The sequence below is a fragment of the Scardinius erythrophthalmus genome (genome assembly GCF_964197995.2).
Source record: "Scardinius erythrophthalmus genome assembly, chromosome: 15".
NCBI lineage: Eukaryota > Metazoa > Chordata > Actinopteri > Cypriniformes > Leuciscidae > Scardinius > Scardinius erythrophthalmus.
Window position 1 is genome coordinate 21,730,925 of NC_138235.1, and position 19,238 is coordinate 21,750,162.

General features: G+C 44.0%; 1 protein-coding gene across 1 annotated transcript; it reads left to right on the forward strand.

The window, feature by feature from the left end:
* Nucleotides 1–7,803, forward strand: LOC308703647 (acidic mammalian chitinase-like). Its single transcript, XM_081387349.1, has 11 exons — nucleotides 1–397; nucleotides 487–513; nucleotides 3,318–3,522; nucleotides 3,651–3,707; nucleotides 3,802–3,967; nucleotides 4,801–4,925; nucleotides 5,066–5,189; nucleotides 5,825–6,007; nucleotides 6,108–6,224; nucleotides 6,309–6,441; nucleotides 7,336–7,803. Exons 1-11 carry the CDS (start codon nucleotides 370–372, stop codon nucleotides 7,608–7,610), a joined length of 1,440 nt encoding a protein of 479 aa, XP_081243475.1. The 5' UTR covers nucleotides 1–369; the 3' UTR covers nucleotides 7,611–7,803.
* Nucleotides 7,804–19,238: the final 11,435 nt, after the last annotated feature.

A 19,238-nucleotide genomic window follows, 5' to 3' on the forward strand; every position in this document is an offset into this window, starting at 1 on the left:
TGGATGTCATTTTGGATGGACTCAGAGACAGAAGACTGAACATATTCTGAAGGGGCTTGTATCTTGGAAAGGATTGTTCTAATGAGTAATGAAACAAACACTCCTACAATCACAATGCTCAAAACCTAAAGACTGGTATTGTAGAAATGGTCGATTTCTTAACCATGTGATGTTTGGCAACATCCAGGACGGATGACAGTGAGCAGCTTTATGGGGAAATTCCTTTTTTGAAATGTCTGTTTTGGTTAATCATTGTTTTCATGCAGAAGTTCTGTGTGTTGGGGGGTAAAAGGAAGTAAAATACATGATAAATTCTGCATTTCAGCAATAGCAGACACAGTTTCTTGACTGACTTCAAGTCTTCACTTTATGATGACCAAATTTATTTTTCTAGCTGGTAAGTGATTGTTGCTCTTAGAGAATGCTTTTTAAGAGGTTGAATGTTTGAGTGTTTTATGTTAAAATTTCATTTGTATCTCTTTTCAGGCTTTTCTCTGGCATTGTGCCACTTTGGTAAGTTTATTTATTTATTTATTGTTTCATTATTAAATATGATATTCAAAACCATGTTTAAATAATACTAATGACAATAAGAATTTATCAATTATCCAAACTTTGTAGGGTTGTGGAAATAATAATAATTAATAATATTTGTGTAATAGATATGTGTCAGGCTGCAGGGTAGATGAAGTAGGAGGCAAACTCGCAGATGAAGTAATCCAAGGTTTTAATTCACAATCTCACAAAAACAAGGAACAGGGAGCATGTGCTCAGGCAAAGATCGCCTAACATAAAACATTGACCGACAAGTGAAGACTGAAACACTCAGGGCTTAAATACAGGGGAGAACAGATCAGGGAAACAAGACACAGCTGACAAGACTAACGAGGAACCAGGTGATACAAATGAACTAATGAGGGTAACCATGGAAACCAAGGAGTGGCGGGAAAACAGAACAAAGGAAGACATGTGACCAGTGACAAAAACACTCAAACAGAACAGAACTGTGACATAACTCCCCCCTCCCGGTAGGCGCGTCCTCGCGCCGTAGACAGACCAACAAATAGGGTGGGAGGGTGGGCGCCCTGGAGGCTGACAAGGGCGTGGCTTGGCAGGACAGGGAGCCTCCAGGGCGGAGCTGGCAGTTCAGGTGACCAGGGCGAAGACAGCCTTTCAGGCGGCCATGGCGGAGACAACCCCTCGGGCGGCCATGGCGGTGCGGACCCTTCGGGTGGCCATGGCGGAGACGACCCCTCAGGTGGCCATGGCGGAGACGACCCCTCGGGTGGCCACGGCGGAGAAGACCCCTCGGGTGGCCACGGCGGAGAAGACCCTTCAGGTGGCCATGGCGGAGACGACCCCTCGGGTGGCCACGGCGGTGAAGACGCCTCGGGTGGCCACGGCGGTGAAGACCCCTCGGGTGGCCACGGCGGAGAAGACCCCTCGGGTGGCCATGGCGGAGAAGACCCTTCAGGTGGCCATGGCGGAGAAGACCCTTCGGGTGGCCATGGTGGTGAAGACCCTTCAGGTGGCCACGGCGGTGAAGACCCTTCAGGTGGCCATGGTGGTGAAGACCCTTCAGGTGGCCATGGTGGTGGAGACCCTTCAGGTGGCCATGGTGGTGAAGACCCTTCAGGTGGCCATGGTGGTGAGGACCCCTCAGGTGGCCATGGCCCCTCGAGTGGCCAGGACGGAGCCCTATGGCCCCCCCCCAAAAAATACTTGGGAAAAGTCCCGGGTACCAGAGAGGGCTCGGTGCAGGGCAGCGACGAGGGCTCGGTGCTGGGCAGATCCAGCGACGAGGGCTCGGTGCTGGGCAGATCCAGCAAAGAGGGCTCGGTGCTGGGCAGATCCAGTGACGAGGGCTCGGTGCTGGGCAGATCCAGCGGTGAGGGCCTTGTGCTGGGCAGATCCAGCGGTGAGGGCTTTGTGCTGAGCAGGACCAGCGGTGAAGGCTTTGTGCTGGGCTGGACCAGCGGTGAAGGCTTTGTGCTGGGCAGGACCAGCGGTGAAGGCTTTGTGCTGGGCAGGACCAGCGGTGAAGGCTTTGTGCTGGGCAGGACCAGCGAAGAGGGCTCTGAGCTGGGCGGGACCAGCGGCGAAGAGGGCTCTGAGCTGGGCGGGACCAGCGGCGAAGAGGGCTCTGAGCTGGGCGGGACCAGCGGCGAAGAGGGCTCTGAGCTGGGCGGGACCAGCGGCGAAGAGGGCTCTGAGCTGGGCGGGACCAGCGGCGAAGAGGGCTCTGGCTTTGAGCTGGACGGAACCAGGGGCGAAGGGAGCTTCAGGGTCGACGGAATAAAAGAAAACAAAAGCTCTGCGGGCATGACGCTGTCTGTCACAGGCGCAGCGGGCATAACGCTCACAGTCTCAGGGGCGGCGGGCATGACGCATACTGCCTTGGCTTCGGCAGGTCTGGCGTGAAGTGCAGGCTCGGCTGGACTGGCGTTAAGTGCAGGCTCGGCTGGACTGGCGTGAAGTGCAGGCTCGGCTGGACTGGCGTGAAGTGCAGGCTCGGCTGGACCGGCGTGAAGTGCAGGCTCGGCTGGACCGGCGTGAAGTGCAGGCTCGGCTGGACCGGCGTGAAGTGCGGGCTCGGCTGGACGGGCGTGAAGTGCAGGCTCGGCTGGACGGGCGTGAAGTGCAGGCTCGGCTGGACGGGCGTGAAGTGCAGGCTCGGCTGGACTGATGAGAGGAGGGAGATCAGAGAAGTCATCATCCCTGGAGATTGGTTTGATTGAACTGATGAGATGAGGATAGGACTGGGTGTGAAGATCTGGTTGGACACGTAGATGTTGGCTCTGGAGAAAGTGTCCGGCCCCATATCGCCCACATCCTCCCCTGTGACCTCCACGGGTCCCCCTGAACACAGCTTGGCGGGTTCCCACAAAGGCCTGCCTCCATGTCTCCATATTTTTTTAAGGTCGGTCAATCTGTCAGGCTGCAGGGTAGATGAAGTAGGAGGCAAACTCGCAGATGAAGTAATCCAAGGTTTTAATTCACAATCTCACAAAAACAAGGAACAGGGAGCATGTGCTCAGGCAAAGATCGCCTAACATAAAACATTGACCGACAAGTGAAGACTGAAACACTCAGGGCTTAAATACAGGGGAGAACAGATCAGGGAAACAAGACACAGCTGACAAGACTAACGAGGAACCAGGTGATACAAATGAACTAATGAGGGTAACCATGGAAACCAAGGAGTGGCGGGAAAACAGAACAAAGGAAGACATGTGACCAGTGACAAAAACACTCAAACAGAACAGAACTGTGACAATATGTGTGTAGTAAAATTATTTTATTTTTATTTTTTACAGGATTGGCCTTCCAACTGCTATGCTACTTCACAAACTGGTCTCAGTACAGACCTGGCGGTGGCAAGTATCTGCCATCTAATGTGGACCCAGATCTGTGCACTCATTTAATTTATGCTTTTTCCATTATTAATCAGGAAAATAAATTGACAACCTTTGAATGGAATGATGACACTCTCTACAAATCTTTCAATGGACTAAAGAAAAGGTATGTGATATTATCCGATGTTTTGTTTGTGAATATATTTGTTTACATAATAGAATGCATTATGTAATGTAGTTTTGAATAATTTTTTTTTGTACAGTGAGTAATGATACAAATATTTGTCTTGACAGAAACCCCAGCTTGAAAACTCTCTTGGCTGTCGGAGGATGGAACTTCGGCTCAGCTCGGTAAGAGTCCAGCTCAAACATTGAATATTGAAGGATGTGTGTGTAGAACAGAACTGTTTATTTCATCTTCATGAGATTTCCCACTTTACTCTAGGTTCAGTATCATGGTGTCCACATCAGAAAACAGGCGGACGTTCATTCAGTCTTCCATCGCATTTCTGAGGACCCATGGCTTTGATGGTCTGGATCTGGACTGGGAGTATCCCGGTGCTCGTGGAAGTCCTCCAGAAGACAAGCAGAGATTCACTCTGCTGTGTAAGGTACTTCATTATTTACAGATTTGTATTCTCTCTCACAAAACAATGCTCTTTACAAGAAGTTGATAATATGGTTGAATGTTGGAGTAAAAATCAGTAAAGATGATAAATAATCAGAGAAAGAATGAGTATGCATGTACGCATATCCATAAGTCCACTGGTGAAAATGCTTATTTAAATGGATAAAAAATGGGTAAAGCTTTACAATAAGATTTCATTTGTAACAATTAGTTAATTAGTCAAAAGTTCTATATGTTAACATTAGTTAGTTAATGCTCTGTGAATTAAGAAGAACAGACATTTTATTAACTAACATTAACAAATGCTTTAAAAATGTATTGCTCGTCTAATGTATTAACTAATGTTAACAAATAATTCCTTATTGGAAAGTGTTACCTAAAAATGTAAATAAAATAAAAAATATGAGCATAACAAAAACCTGAGAGGAAAATTAATTAAAACATTTTTTAGGAGGTAGTTAGTTTGTTCATCTTTTGCTTTAATGACAGCAGCACTTGAGCTTCATGAACTCCACAAGTTTGTGTAAAACCTGATGATCATGTTCTCCAGCATGATTGAGAAGATCCAGAGGAACATCTGACCTTCTGTACAAAGAGTCACATGATCAATGTCACAATGTACTTTATTTGATTAGTTACCAAGAAATGGTGCTGAAAAAATTATTTTTGTTTATCATGCATATCTATTTAATGTTTTTTTTTTTCAAAATCCTAAAGCTTTCTGCTTATTTCCAGGTTTATATTAGATTTCAATGTGTATTATAATTACATTGAGTTAAAAAAGGCATTAATCTACTGCAAATATGTGACTAACAGGAACTCCAGGAAGCTTACCAGGCAGAGAGTGCCGCCACTGGACGCCCCGTACTCATGCTCAGCGCTGCAGTGGCTGCTGGGAAAGGAAACATTGATGCTGCTTATGAAATTGCAGAAATGGCCAAGTATGTCTCCTGTTCACTTTTTTGTTCACTTTGAATCATGAAATATGTTTAATATGCATTGGAAAGAATCTCTTAAAATGCCAATCAAATGTATAAATGGGTGATAACTATGAACTTGCTATTTCCCTCTTGTAATGCAGATATTTGGACTTCATTAATGTCATGACCTATGACTTCCATGGCTCATGGGAGACGGTAACTGGGCACAACAGTCCTCTGTACCGTGGCTCTGGAGACACTGGAGACAATATCTACTTAAATACTGTACAAAAGCCTTATATACTACTGTAAAATTTCTGAAATACACTGCCCGGCCAAAAAAAAAAAAAAGTCAAATGCCTATTGATGGAAATAACATCACAACATTTAATTCCATCAAGAGGTGCATCAATTGTTGGTCAAGATATTGTATTGACAATGCAAGAGTCAAACACTGTGTAAAGTCTCCTCCAGCACATCCCAAAGACTTTCAATATATTTAAGGTCTGGTGCCAGTTCATGTGTGAAAGTCATTCTTCATGATCCCTCCAAACCATTCTTTCACAATTTTAGCCTGATGAATCTTGACATTGTTATCCTGGAATATGGCCATGATGTGTCTTCCTACTGGTTGTTTAAGAAATGAAAAGCTAGACACTCCATCAATTAGGGTTAGAAGAACTGTTGTCAAACATACACATGCTTGAAACATAATAATCACTGCAATAATGATCAAATCATAGATTTTTATTAAGCATTTGTCTATTTAAATCCCAAAACTTTTCTTTTTTTTTTTTTGGCTGGGCAGTGTATAACATAATTTATAACAAATTATTTATGAATTATACTATGAGTCATTGAAAACACCAAGCAGCTGGTAACATGCAACAGAAAATAACTGATTCATCATGACAATGTAGGATTTTGCAATGAAATACTGGAGAGATCAGGGTACTCCTGTGGAGAAGCTGAGGATGGGCTTTGCAACATATGGAAGAACGTTTCATCTGGCGTCTGCAGCCAGTGGAGTTGGAGCTCCAACTAGTGGACCTGCCTCAGCTGGAAATTTCACCAGAGAGAACGGATTCTGGTCCTATTATGAGGTCTCATCTTCAGTCTATACTCACGCACTTACATTATAGCACAATATTTAATTGTGAAAAATAAAATCAGAAGAGTTATGGACTGATCATCTCCCATCAGATCTGTACTTTCCTTCAAGGAACCACTGTGCAATGGATTGATGATCAGAAGGTTCCTTATGCAACCAAGGATGGGAACTGGGTGGGATTTGACACCAAGGAAAGCTTTACGACTAAGGTGAATATGTCATAAATATTAGAAAAAAACATACAATTTAATGCAGTTCTCCTGCTTTCAATAATTAAATCTGGTCTGCTACAGGTGAAATACCTGAAGGAGAACAAGTTTGGAGGAGCTTTCGTCTGGGCTCTGGATCTCGATGACTTTGCAGGACAGTTCTGTGGGCAGGGCGACTACCCTCTTATTGGGCATCTCCGTACACTTCTTGATACTGGTACAGTACATCTCATATTTATAGAAGCCTATTCCCGCCACATAAGAAAAAAAAAACATATGTTGGTAAATCATAATTATCATGTGAAAAGTAAAATTTATGAGATACTAATTTATAATTATGAGATAAACAGTCAGAATTATGACATAAATGGGAAAAAGTAGGAAATTGATCATCCTACTTATGATTTTTATCTCAATAATTTCAACTAGTTATAAATTCCATTTGTCATAATTTAGATTTTTTAATCTCATTATTATAACTATCTACTTTAGTTTTTTTTATCTCATATTTATGTGCAAAATTTCATGTCAACTTTTTGTGATTTCAATTTGAGTTAAATTTCGACTTTTGATCTAATAATTATGCCATAATTTCAACTTTGTCAGACTTAAATTTCGACTTTGTCATACTTCAATTACTCAATTTTAAATTTGTCATGACTTTTTTCATAATTTCAACTGTCATAATTTTGACATTTTATCTCATTATTACATAGCATCTTATCATTTTGACTTTTATATCGTAATTATTACTTTCTATCTAATGATTATATTATATAAAGAATAGATAATGAATATTTTGTTCTGCATCACCCTGTCACGGTTTATTTTGCGATAATAACAGACTGACTGTACATTATCCTTTATTGCATGGCTACTCCCCAAAACAAGAAATAATAAATATGTGAGCGTGAAATATTGATTTGAGTTGAAAATGGTTCATAATATTACCCGTACACTTAAGTGTAGCCATGGATGATGCTAAATATCAGGAAATATCAGACCACTGATTAACCAGTCAGAATCCAGTATTCCAGGGAGCCGTGTAATAAACTAGATTAATAATTGGAAAACTTAAGATAAAACATCACATTCCAATTTCCTCCTCCAGAGTTTCCATCTCCCCCTCCAAATACAACCGATGTGCTCTCTGGGACCTCAACAACAGCATCCACCCCTGCTCTATCTTCTAGACCTCATGTTGTGCCGACAGCTCCCCCAGGAACAGAGTTCTGTGTAGACAAACCGACGGGGGGATTATATGCAAACCCAGCTGACCCGACAACCTTCATTCATTGTGATAATGGCATGACCTATGTAAAGAGATGCGCTAAAGGGACCGTCTTCAATCCCAACTGCCTGTGCTGTGACTGGCCTAAGAATTAACCTCACGTTATCACGGTTTCACTATTCAGGGCCACTAGTGCCGCAATAATTTCACATTTTATCTTTAAGTATTGTGTTAATGTCTTCAAATTTAACATAGACAGTCAATGATATAATACCACTTTCGTAAAATATTTTGTTGGGTCTAAAAAGGGGGCACATTCTAACTTGTCTGATTAAAACTAACCTGATTAAAAAAACACCACTTGTCCACTTATTTTACATTAGAGTGTGACTGCACCTCAGCAGCGTGGGTGAAGGTATTCTGCGTGCAGGTTTTTACTTGCGCTTCTAAGTTCAATTAATTTATTAGAATTTAGTTTCAATTTGATTCTAGCTCTGTGTTTAATATGATTCCAATTTTAATGTATTATAAAATTTAGATTGTTTCTAATTAGGAACTAATCATAAACATTGATTATGTACATACGACTGAAAGGGCACTTTACTATTAGAGGTTAAAGGGGCAGGGGCTCAAGCCCTCACCCCCCTGTGCACGCCACTGTCCCGTGACCCAAGAAAAACATTCTCAATCTCACTAGAGACCTTGTGAGAGGCACACTTTTACAGAATTCTCAATCTTTCTCATAATATAAGTGACTGCTATGAAATTGAGACCATTTTAGCAACCACACTGAGGCATTTAAAATGAATGATACCACACATGAAAGGGAAAAAGCAATAGATGCACAGGATACATCATATGGTATATAGACATTCTTAGTGAACTTTCAGCAGGGGTAAAATCTTTCTTTTTTGTGAACTCTGTGTACACAAACAATGTTCTCAATACTCGAGTTCATGTGTAGAGCCTCTGGTGATACTTTGAGCAAAGTTTCATGTTGTATCAAGCCTCCTTAGTGTTTTAAAAATAGTAATTTTTGATGCTATCATAAAACTGCCCCATTCACTCCCATTCACAAGGCATTTTAACCTAAATCGAAAATACGGTCAAACTTAAAAGTGGCGTTTCCATTCGAATTATGCTTTTAAACGATAGTTTGCCTCGGGTAGATTAACAAAAAGACCCTAGATTGCATTTTGGCGAGAGTTACCCTTTAAGACAACCAATATGAACTACCTGCTGAGTAGCGGAAATCCATATTTTATAAAATTAAACAGTAAAATCCTCTGCTTAAACACTTTTACCTTATGTGCCAGGTGTTCAAATGTGCCACGCTCAGGACCATAACCAAACAGTCTGGGCATCGGATTTTCCTCCAATCTGGGAATAGATATTACCAAAAATATAATTTAAATATAAAGCTGTTTTGAGAATAATTTAATAGCAATAAATAAATCACTAAACAAAACATCTAATAAGAAGAAAAAAGATCAATATATCCTTCAGTATTTCCAACTGTTTTACAATAATGAAGTGTTTTATGGGTTTCCGCTTGTCTTCTGACAGCTGAAGCCAAGATGCCAATGCTGCTCTCTCTGGGAGGCATGGATGAATGTCCTGGAGCGCTGCTGACACTCAGCTTTACTGTGGTCTGACCCTTCTCACTGATACCTATCCTACAAAACACACACAGGGCAAATATTACAAACTAATTCAATAATTAAATGACTCTGCTAGTAGAGTTGCTCAAAATAACAGTCTCACAGGGCAGCAGGTCCATCCAGGCCACTTATGACACCGTCCAGCACTGCCAGGCCTTCATCTAAAACATACTGGAGCTTCACCCCTCGACCCTTCAGGAGCTTCACGATATTGACAAGCCATTCACCTGACATATAACCGTATAAATAAATGCATCAAAACAAGTGACTACTAGTTAGTTAACTTGAGACTGACCTCCTCATCGTGACCCAAACCAATGTAGAAGCTTCTGGAAGCTTAGGTTGGAAACACAGATGTGCAATTGTTTGAATGAAGAGCGATGCAGCGTTGATTCACTGTACCATCACAGACTGTTTGTTGTCGATGGTTCCTCGTCCATAAATGAAGCCATTGAGCTCTTGAGCAGAGAAAGGAGGAACGTCCCACCCATCCGCCTCATCGGCCGGCACTACATCAATGTGAGCCAGCAGCATGTACGGCTCCAGATCAGGCTCTCTCCCAGGAACCGTGAACAAGTGGCTGTAGTTTCCCACCAACTCATGTTTGACCAGGCTGGATGATGAGAAGACCTTTGGGAAAACTGAGACAGAAACTCAAATCTTAAAGTCTTAAATAACACTACTTTAGTTTCACTCAATACAAAACCTAATATTACTAAAATAAAAGTAGCTACTTTACATAAATACAGTTAACAAATAGTGATAGTGAAGTGTCAGTGAAATGAGGTGCTTAACCTTCAGAAAATGCTTGTTTAATTTTTTTTTATTGTATTTTTATTTATTTTATATGGGGTTTGGAATTTTTGTTATCCCGTTACCAAAATGTAGGACATGTCTAAAGCTTAAAGGCCAAATTGTGTGATTACATTGTTTTCGAGGAATAAACATTGAAACGTTTGTCAATTATGTTATATTATATTAATCAGATAAAGTATTTAATATATTTAAAGTATACAAAAAAATTACATATTAATGAAATACTAGGTTAAAAGGTCTAATCAAATTAAAATATATTTTTGGTAAACTTACATTTCTCATAAATTTAAGGGATTTTTTTTTTTATTTGATCAATTTTGTCTCAACAGCTAAATAAACAGTGTTGAATGGTTGAGCTTATCAAATGCTGTCAAATTTAACATACGTGTCAAAAAAATTTGTTTTAATTAAATTAAGTTTTTTACGATTTTGTCTTGGCTGTCAGTTAAGTAGATTGTAAATAATGTAATTTTAAATATTTGTTTATTTTCTGCCACATAATAGTTTGTAAAGCATATATAATAGTTCTCGCCAAAGTTTTTGTGATTTAATCGCTTAAAAAAGATAATAGGGCATAATTAGCGGCAGGATTCAGTAATCTTGCGTGTCAATAATTCGGTCTTCGACTGAGCCAATGGCAATGACGATGAGCCAATCGTCGAGATAGTTCAGCACGCGCACTCCCTGTTGCCTCAGGGGAGAAAGCACTGCGTCCATGCACTTCGTGAAAGTACGAGGTGCTAGGGACAGACCGAATGTTAGGACCGTGTATTGGTAAACCTGCCCCTCGAAGGCGAATCTCAAGAATAGCCTGTGATTGGGTGTTATCTGAATTTGAAAGTAAAATCGGTATTCACCGTAAAAAAAAAACAATCCCCCGGGCGAACCTGCGCGAGGATTTGTTCAGTAGTTATCATTCTGAGCGACCGTCTCATGAGAGCTTTGTTCAGATGTCTCAGATCTAAAATGGGGTGGGTGCCACCGTCCTTCTTTGGTACAAGGATGTAATGGCTGTAAAACCCTGACAGGCTCAGCACGGGGGGGACTAATTCTATCGCCCCTTTTGCTAGTAGATTTTGTACTTCGGTGCGAAGCACGTGAGCCACGTTGCTTCTCACCGAGGTCTTGACAACCGCCTGAAACCGCGGGGGTCTGCGAGCGAATTGGACCTTTGTTGGACATCGCTTTATAATGTTCAAAACCCAGTTCGACACTCCGGGGATGGCTTGCCAGGCCTGGGCCCTTGTGGCTAGAGTTTGAATATACATTAGGGCTGGGCCGCCTAGCATGGGGGGACCTAATACCCTTGTGTTGTGTGAACATTTTCTCTTCTGGGCTGTGACAGGCCCGACACAGAGATAGAGTGACAACTGACAACTTCGCTGGCTGTGGAGGCGGCTTGCTCTTGTGACGGCTCGAGGCAGAGCTGAAGCGCTCAGGCAGGAAGTGTTTCATAGCTTGTGAAGACTTCTGTGCCTCGGTGAATCTCTCAGAAAACCCTTTCACAGCCGGACCAAAGAGACCGATGCTGGAGATAGGTGAGTCGAGGAAAGCCGTTTATCCGCCTCTTTGATGTCCGTGAGGTTCAGCTAAAGGTGACACTCGAGCACGACGAGGTTAGCCATACCTCTGCCGATCGCTTGGGCGGTAGCCTTTGTAGCGTGCAACGCTAGGTCTGTGGCGCTGCGCAGGTCACGGAACGCCTCAGGGTTTGGGCCAGACTGGTCCATTGTCTGGAGAAGTTTGGCCTGAAACACCTGCAACACTGCCATGGTGTGCAGAGCCGATGCAGTCTGACCGGAAGCAGATAAGGCACGTCCAGCGAGGGCTGAAGTGTTTCGGCAGGCCTTAGTGCGGTGTACCGCTCTAGATCTCCAGCCAACAGCACTGGGCGGGCATAGATGGGCGGTGACTGCTTCCTCGAGCGTTGGCAGCTTCTCATAACCTTTTTCCGCTGCGTCATCAACAGAGGAGAGCGCAGCGGAAGTAGAAGCGCACATGCGTGCTGATATGACGCACGCCATGACTTTGTGAGTTCATCGTGGACCTCAGGGAAAAAAGTGCCTGAGTGAAAAGGACCGGCAAAGGAGACTGAGATGGAGAAAGCGAGGCACGCGGGGACGTAGTCGGCGTGGGCTCGCTTGTTTCCATGTGCTCGGGCTGCCTTTGCTGCGGTGCTTCTTCTTCCACGGCTGAAGTAGTGCCGGAAAAGGAAGTGCAGGAGGAGCGGTGTCGCCGTCTCAAAAGAGAGCTAGCCGCATCCGCAGCGTCGAGATGGGCAGGCTCTCGCAGTGAGAGCAGCCCGCGGCAAAGAGTGCAGCTTCAGCGTGGGCGGGTCCCAGGCACATAGTACACTCCGTGTGCCCATCTTCCTCGTGTAGACGTGATCTGCATGAGGTGCAGGAGCGAGGTATTTGGAACAATGTTCGCTAATTTTTCTCTTTTATGAAACTGAGTGTTGCAGCGGCGAACACAACAGTAGCAGTAAAGGATATAAGCGTTTTCTCGGCAGATGGCCTCAGGAGAGTAGCGACAGAAGAGAAGCGGCTTCGAGGTAAGTTGAAGGCGCTGTCCGCTGTATGCAAAGGCTTGCTCTAGCTGTTTTGGCTTGTTTCGACGGCGAAGGCTTCAGAGGAGTCAGAGATGTGAAGAGTCGCTGAAGGAGTGAAAATCTGCTATATGGCCAGAATGGGCTCTCTTTATAGGCTTATGCTACGCACATTTGGGCGCACTCTGACGTACTTGGCGCAAAGTCACTTAATTGGGTCGCGCGTCAGAGGCGCTTGGCCATAGGATGTGCAGTTGCCACAGCACAGCCAATGGGCGAGCTAGACGCTCTGCTGTGTTCGCTGTGCAGCTGCACTGCATTTTAAATTATTAGCTTAAATACTTCTTGAGGAAAGGAGTTTCCCCACTGCGTATTAGCTATGCAATATGAAGTGACCAATCTCGAAAGGGAACTCAACGATGTAACTAGAGGACACGATCGCCCTCTGCTGGCTGTGGATTAGAATCACAGGTTAAAGAGCCATAGAGTTCCCTTTCAAAAGCTACAGTCGATGCTGCGCTGCTTAGCGCATTGGGAACGTGGAACATCTTTAATCGTGACCAGCTGTGAATATAGTGTGTAACACGTCACTAGAATTGACCCGGAGGTATAGCCTCGGTCGGTGGCGTCATCGGTGCACACCCGCGACACGAGGCTATAAATATATGTGTCACAGGTGCATCGTCAGGTCTTTTTTCTTCAGACCACTCTGTGCATGTATTCGTCAAAGAAACTTCTCTTACCTCTTAATATCTGCTACAGATCTTTGCAGGGTTGTGTACTCGAGACTCGGACTCGGTCTCGGACTCGGTCTCGAGACCATATTTTAATGGTCTCGGTCTTGTCATGGACTCGTGTGCATTTTGACTCGGAATTGACTCGTACTCGAACATATTAGGACTCGGATAATTCCCGAGTCCACTCGAGTCCCATTCAAAATATTTCATGATTGTTACTGTATGTTAATATTTCTTTAAATTGTTGTTTGATTGAAACGTCCAATGATTGCTGACTTTCTTGTGCGCAACTGCGCATGACTTGAGACTAACGTTCGCGCCACGCAAATGCAGCAGGAGCCTGGTCAGATGTGATGTGGAGCCTCTAGCTCAACTATGTATTGAAAATGTCTGCCTTATCATCCATAATTCAGTTTGCATATAAGAGCCACACAGAATTCGTGTGCAGTAGGACGCGCGACTGAGTCGAATTCGCGTCCTCGGACTCGAGTGAGCTGGTCTCGACTACAACACTGGATCTTTGTTAGGAGTTTCAACTGGCAGTGTGCAGAAATTTTTATTTTCTCTGAAAGTCTTTAAAAAGAGTTTAAAAAAGCAAAAAAATTGTCAACAACAGAGTAAGCGTTGTGTTCCTCCATGCTCCTGTCCCATGTCTGAGCTGGATACACACGATTACTGTTTTGTTTGTTTGGGGGTGGAGCATGCGGCTTTGGCTTTGGAGAAAGGCGAGTGCGAGCATTGTGAACTGTTCAACGTGAAAATGCTGCATGCTCGCCTGGTTCATACGGGGGACGATGATATATCTCTTGGGTCTGCGGACTACGAGCAGCCTACCTCTGAGCGTTCCTCTCGGGAAAATAAATCTGTCGAGAAATTGCTCGACATGACGAACTAACAAAGTCATGGAGTAAACCATATACTTCTCACGTCTTTGTGCCTTCGATGTCGACTTTTTCAACTATCGTGGGTGCGAAGTCGCAGGGCTATGTGGAGATCGCTCGCAGGCCAGGCTGGTGCTGCGCTGCACACTATGGCAGTGTTACAGGCATACCAGGCTGACCTATTAAAGGATTTGAGTGCGGGCAGTAAAATAGATGGGGAAGCGTTCACTGAGCTGCGTAGAGCCACAGATCTGTCTCTACGTGCTACCAAGCAAACGGCCCGTGCAATCGGCCATTCAATGTCGGCGCTGGTTAGCACGGAGAGGCACTTGTGGCTGAACTTAACTGTGATCAAAGATAAAGACCACATCTTTCTGCTAGACTCCCCAATTTCACCCCCTGGCCTGTTTGGCGACTCCGCCTTCACAGTCGTCACCAGGTTCAGAGAGTTTAAAAAACATGAGGAAGCTTTTGTCCAGTTCCTTCCTTGCCGCACTCAAGGGGAGGGGCCATCGGCCACCCAACCTCTCCCCGGTCCATCAAAAGCCAGGGAGGTTAAAAAGCAGAGTGTAGGGAACCGCGCTTCCCCTCGCAAGGATTGGGGACCGGCTCGCCGCACTCAGCAGCCTCCCAGGCCAGACCTTAGGACTATCATCAATAAAAAGAGGAAGTCCTGATGGTCTGGCACCCAGTCTGGTGGGAGTAGCGGGATGGGGCGTGTACAACATCTGACCGCCCCTCCTCGTTACCCCCACGTAACCTCTCCATCCCCGCCGCCTCTGGTGCTTCAGGGGGCAGCGGTTTCAGCGAAATGTTAGATGTTCCGTTGCTTCCTACTGTCATCCAGGACACGGAACATCTAACATACCCTCAAAAGGGAGTGTTAAAATGTATAAATTACATAGACGATTGGTTAATACTAGCACAATTGCAAGAGATGGCGCTTCAACACAGAGACATCGTGTTAGCTCATCTAGTTTCTCTAGGGTTGAGACTCAACGCCAAGAAAACCATTCTTTCTCCTGCCCAGAGAATGACTTATCTCGGGATAGTTTAGGATTCTATCCTATTTACGATGCGGGCACAACTGTCTCCCGCTCGAATCGAGACCCTTCGGCATACCATGAGCAAAGTCAGGCTAGGCCAAGATCGCACTGTTCGTCAGTACCAAAAAATGTTAGGTTTCATGGCTTCAGCATCCATGGTGATTCCTCTGGGGCTGTTGCACATGAGACTGTTTCAGTTGTGGCTAAAAGCCTGGGGATTTCATCCAAGGGCCCATTCCCAAAGGCAAATAAAGTTGATGCACCGCGGGCTTCGTACCCTATCTCTGTTGGTCAGACTCCTGTTCTGGCCCTGAAACACTTTCTCCCTCAGTTGAGAGGCTGTCATGTCCTAGTGCGGGTGGACAACACAGCGGCAGTCTCTTACATAAATCACCAGGGAGGTCTGCGCTCACGCTATCTGAACAGAATAACGAGGCAGATTTTTCTCTGGGCCCATGAGAAGTTCCTGTCACTCAGGGCAGTATACATTCCAGGGCATTTGAATGTAGGAGCGGATTTACTGTCCAGACAGAAATTACCGACGGGGGAATGGAAACTCCACCCAGAGGTAGTCAAACAGATCTGGACCAGATTTTACGAAGCAGAGGTGGACCTCTTCGCCTCCTATCAGTCCTTTCTCAACTGTACATCCGGGCACCCTTGAGGCCTTCTGCCCTCCACCGTTCATAACGCTGGAGCAGGAGAGATCTCACAGACACAGTCCGTGCTCTTCAGGCTTACGTCCACTGCACTAGCCAGTGGTTTAAGTCAGAGCAATTGTTCGTCTGTTATGGGAGCAGTAACAGGGGGGCGGCTGCCACCAAGCAGACCATGTCACATTGGGTCAGGGATGCTATTGCTTTTGCCCATGAGGCGCGCGGTCAAGTTCTGCTCATTTACTGTACTTGCATTTACAGTATTATTACTGTATTTTCACTTACAGTATACTGTATCATTTACTGTACTTGCATTTACAGTATTATTACCGTATTTTCATTTACAGTATTAGTATTGAGTTTTTTTTTTTTTTTTTTTTTTTTCATCATTTTTATTTTTTTTTTAAATGTATGTTTACCCCACCCCCCAAAAAATCACAATAACTCACAAACATTTGTCCTTATAATATTCTTTTTAATTGTTGAACATTTTGTTTTAGAAGTACAAATTACAAATCTTGACCTTTAGGAGCCACTAGCTGAAGAAAAAAAAAGGCAACATCTCCAAAGTCCATAGAATTAATCTCCTGGTGACCATTTGTATCTGTAGCATGGCAAAAACATACACACACTGAAAAGCAAAGCAGGCCTTAAAACAATAAAATACAATCAAAGTCAGTTTGTGTTGTTACATTTCAGTAATTTTGCCAGTCAAAGTTGACAAGCTCTCTGAGAAACACTGAGGGTTTCAGGCTGATGCTTTTCTTTGGACCTTTCCAGATTTCCATCTGATCTGTGCCTTTGGTGTTTGGTGCCATCAGGGTTGATTCTCAGAATGAACCTGCAAGCACAAGCAGGGAAAAATATATTATTTTTTCAGACCGGGGTTGGCAGAATTTTCCCTAACTCTCAAACTTGATGCTAAATGTACTTTGATGTTAATAAAAGCACTACATCTGATTCTGAATCCACCTACAGTAGTGGTGGGGGAAAAAAATCGATTCTGTTCAGTATCGCAGTATTTTGCGCACACAATTATATTGATACAGTAGCGCAAAGTATTGCAATATTTAATTATAAAATGATCTGTTTTACTTTCAGGTTATAGGGCTATGACGGTGGCAGTTTTTTTACCACTGCGGTGGTAATGGACCAAACTACCTGTGGTGGTTGGGGGGTTGTTTTGAAAATTGAAATAAAAAAAGTAGTGTTTATTCGAGCAAAAAAGTCTTTATTTGAGCAATTCCATCAAAGAAGCAACACAAAGCCTGTAAAGCATTGAAATAAATATCAGTAAATATTAGAAACTTAAATAATAGAAAAGTTAAGAAACGTTTATAATCCCCTTCGAAAATCGAGAAAGTTTTTGCACTACCCTCCTAAGTTGCACTTCCGTAAATGTGTAGAAGATGTTCACAGATTTAATGTGACATTTTAAGTGAGTTGAGCAGTCTTATTTTCCTAATTTTTTGTAATGCCTTTGAATAATATGGGGGACATGAATTGCAATATATCGCAGAATCGAATCGCAATACTTGCTGTATCGCAATATGTTAAGAATCGCAATAATATTGAATTGTGGCCCAAATATCGCAATACTATCGAATCGTCAAATTTCCCACCCCTAACCTACAGGGATGGTATTACCTCATTATCCATTACATTAAAATCATTAAAGCTTCATTATTTTTCAATACATTCCTGTAGCTTAGATTTCCAGGGAAAGGATACCTTAAATTAAACTTAAATAAAAGTGTCTTCCAAATGCATGCATGTAAATGTAATGTAAAAAAAAAAAAAAAAAAAAAAAAAAAAAATATATATATATATATATATATATATATATATATATTAGTTTACCTAATTCTGCATTTGACAAAATGGACATCTAATGCTGAAGAACAGTCTGTTAGCTGTTGTAACTGGATGATGATTCTGCCCTTCATTGTCAGCATCCATGTTTTTGCTTAGAGAACAGACTCTCCTGAAACAGACAAAGTCACAGCAGCCTTTTAGTGTTATAGTTTACAGAAAAAAACTAAAATACAATAACAGAACTTATTACTAACAACAATAACATGTGGGGTGAAGATGAGGTAAGATATGATGTTGTATGGTGTTTATAGTTTTTAATCAATTAAACAACATTAAAAATATTAGTTAGCAAAACTTTGCTATATTGATGATGGTATATTGCTAACCCTTTCCTCCTCCTCCTCCTCCTCCTCCTCCTCCTCCTCCTCCTCCTCCTCCTCCTCCTCCTCCTCCAACATCAACCCGTTCTGTGTATTAGTGAAGAGTGTCAGCAGTGATGTACAGTCCGGAGGGAATGGCTGCTGCAAATTCAAAATAAAGAACAGAAACTGATGGATGATTGTTTAAAAGCACTTTAACTCTGCTGCCTGGTAAACCACTGTTCTCTTACGAGAGGTTCTCTCGTATTGCGTAAGTTGCTTACGCTTCGGGAAAGTCTTCTTTCTTCGAGATCTGAAGCCAAAAATTATCCTTAATTTTGTATTCATTGTCAACGCAGTGCGGCAGACCAAGGCAGGCTGTATAAGCGTGCTCATTGGCTGCTCGGCGGCAACTGCTTAAGCCTATCAGTGAGCCTCGTGAGACGTGGCCTCCAATGAGGCCTTCGCGCCCTCCACACCCTTCTAACCGTCAAGATGGGTGTGGCTAGTGTGTATATAACGAGGGCTCACAGGCTGAATATCTGATTTTCTTGTCTTCAGCGAAGCTCTTCGCATCGCTGGATCTTGAGAGCCTCCGCCGTTGAAACCAGCAACCAAGCAAGCTTAGGACAGCGCCTGAAGAAGCCGGCCGCCTTCGCCACCTTCAGCCATCCGTGCCTGCTACGCTATCCAGCGACGTATCCTTTTCGATTGCTACGTGTGTTCGCCCTGCGACACACGTTTTCTCTCACTCTAAAAGAGCATGGGGCGTTTTTCTAAAAATGCCCCGTTTTTCCTGCGGCTCGTGCCGCGCCCCGCTCAGCAACGGAGACCGCCACCTCGTCTGCGCTCTCTGCCTGGGCCGCGAGCACGCCGCCACCGCACTCTCTACAGGCGGCTGCCCTGAGTGCGAGGAACTTTCAATGTCGACCCTGCGGGCTCGACTTGAAGTTTTCAACCAAGACGTCGCTCCACCTGTCTCTGCTGGGCCGCGCAAGAAGAAGCGCCGCTCGCAGCGACCACCGGAGACCGACGAGGCGCCTAGAAGCTCGCCGGAACCTCTCCCTCGAGCTTCTCTCTCGCTTTCTCCGTCCCCCCTCCCGGCCGCGCAGCCGCCGGCTGCCGCTTCAGGGGATAAGGCGGACGAGTTTGATGAACGCGGCGGTGAAAGCGGTGAAATCCTGGACTGAAGAGGAGGTAGTAGACCATTCCTCGCTGTCAGAGGCCAGGATGGAACAGCTGTCAGCGGCGCGTTCATCAAACG

Bases quoted from the DNA above. Each gene is read 5' to 3' on its own strand.
- LOC308703647 (XM_081387349.1), top strand. From the start codon at position 370: ATGATGACCAAATTTATTTTTCTAGCTG. The intron at 398-486 runs GTAAGTGATTGT...ATCTCTTTTCAG, and splicing joins CAAATTTATTTTTCTAGCTG to GCTTTTCTCTGGCATTGTGC. The intron at 6,225-6,308 runs GTGAATATGTCA...GGTCTGCTACAG, and splicing joins AGGAAAGCTTTACGACTAAG to GTGAAATACCTGAAGGAGAA.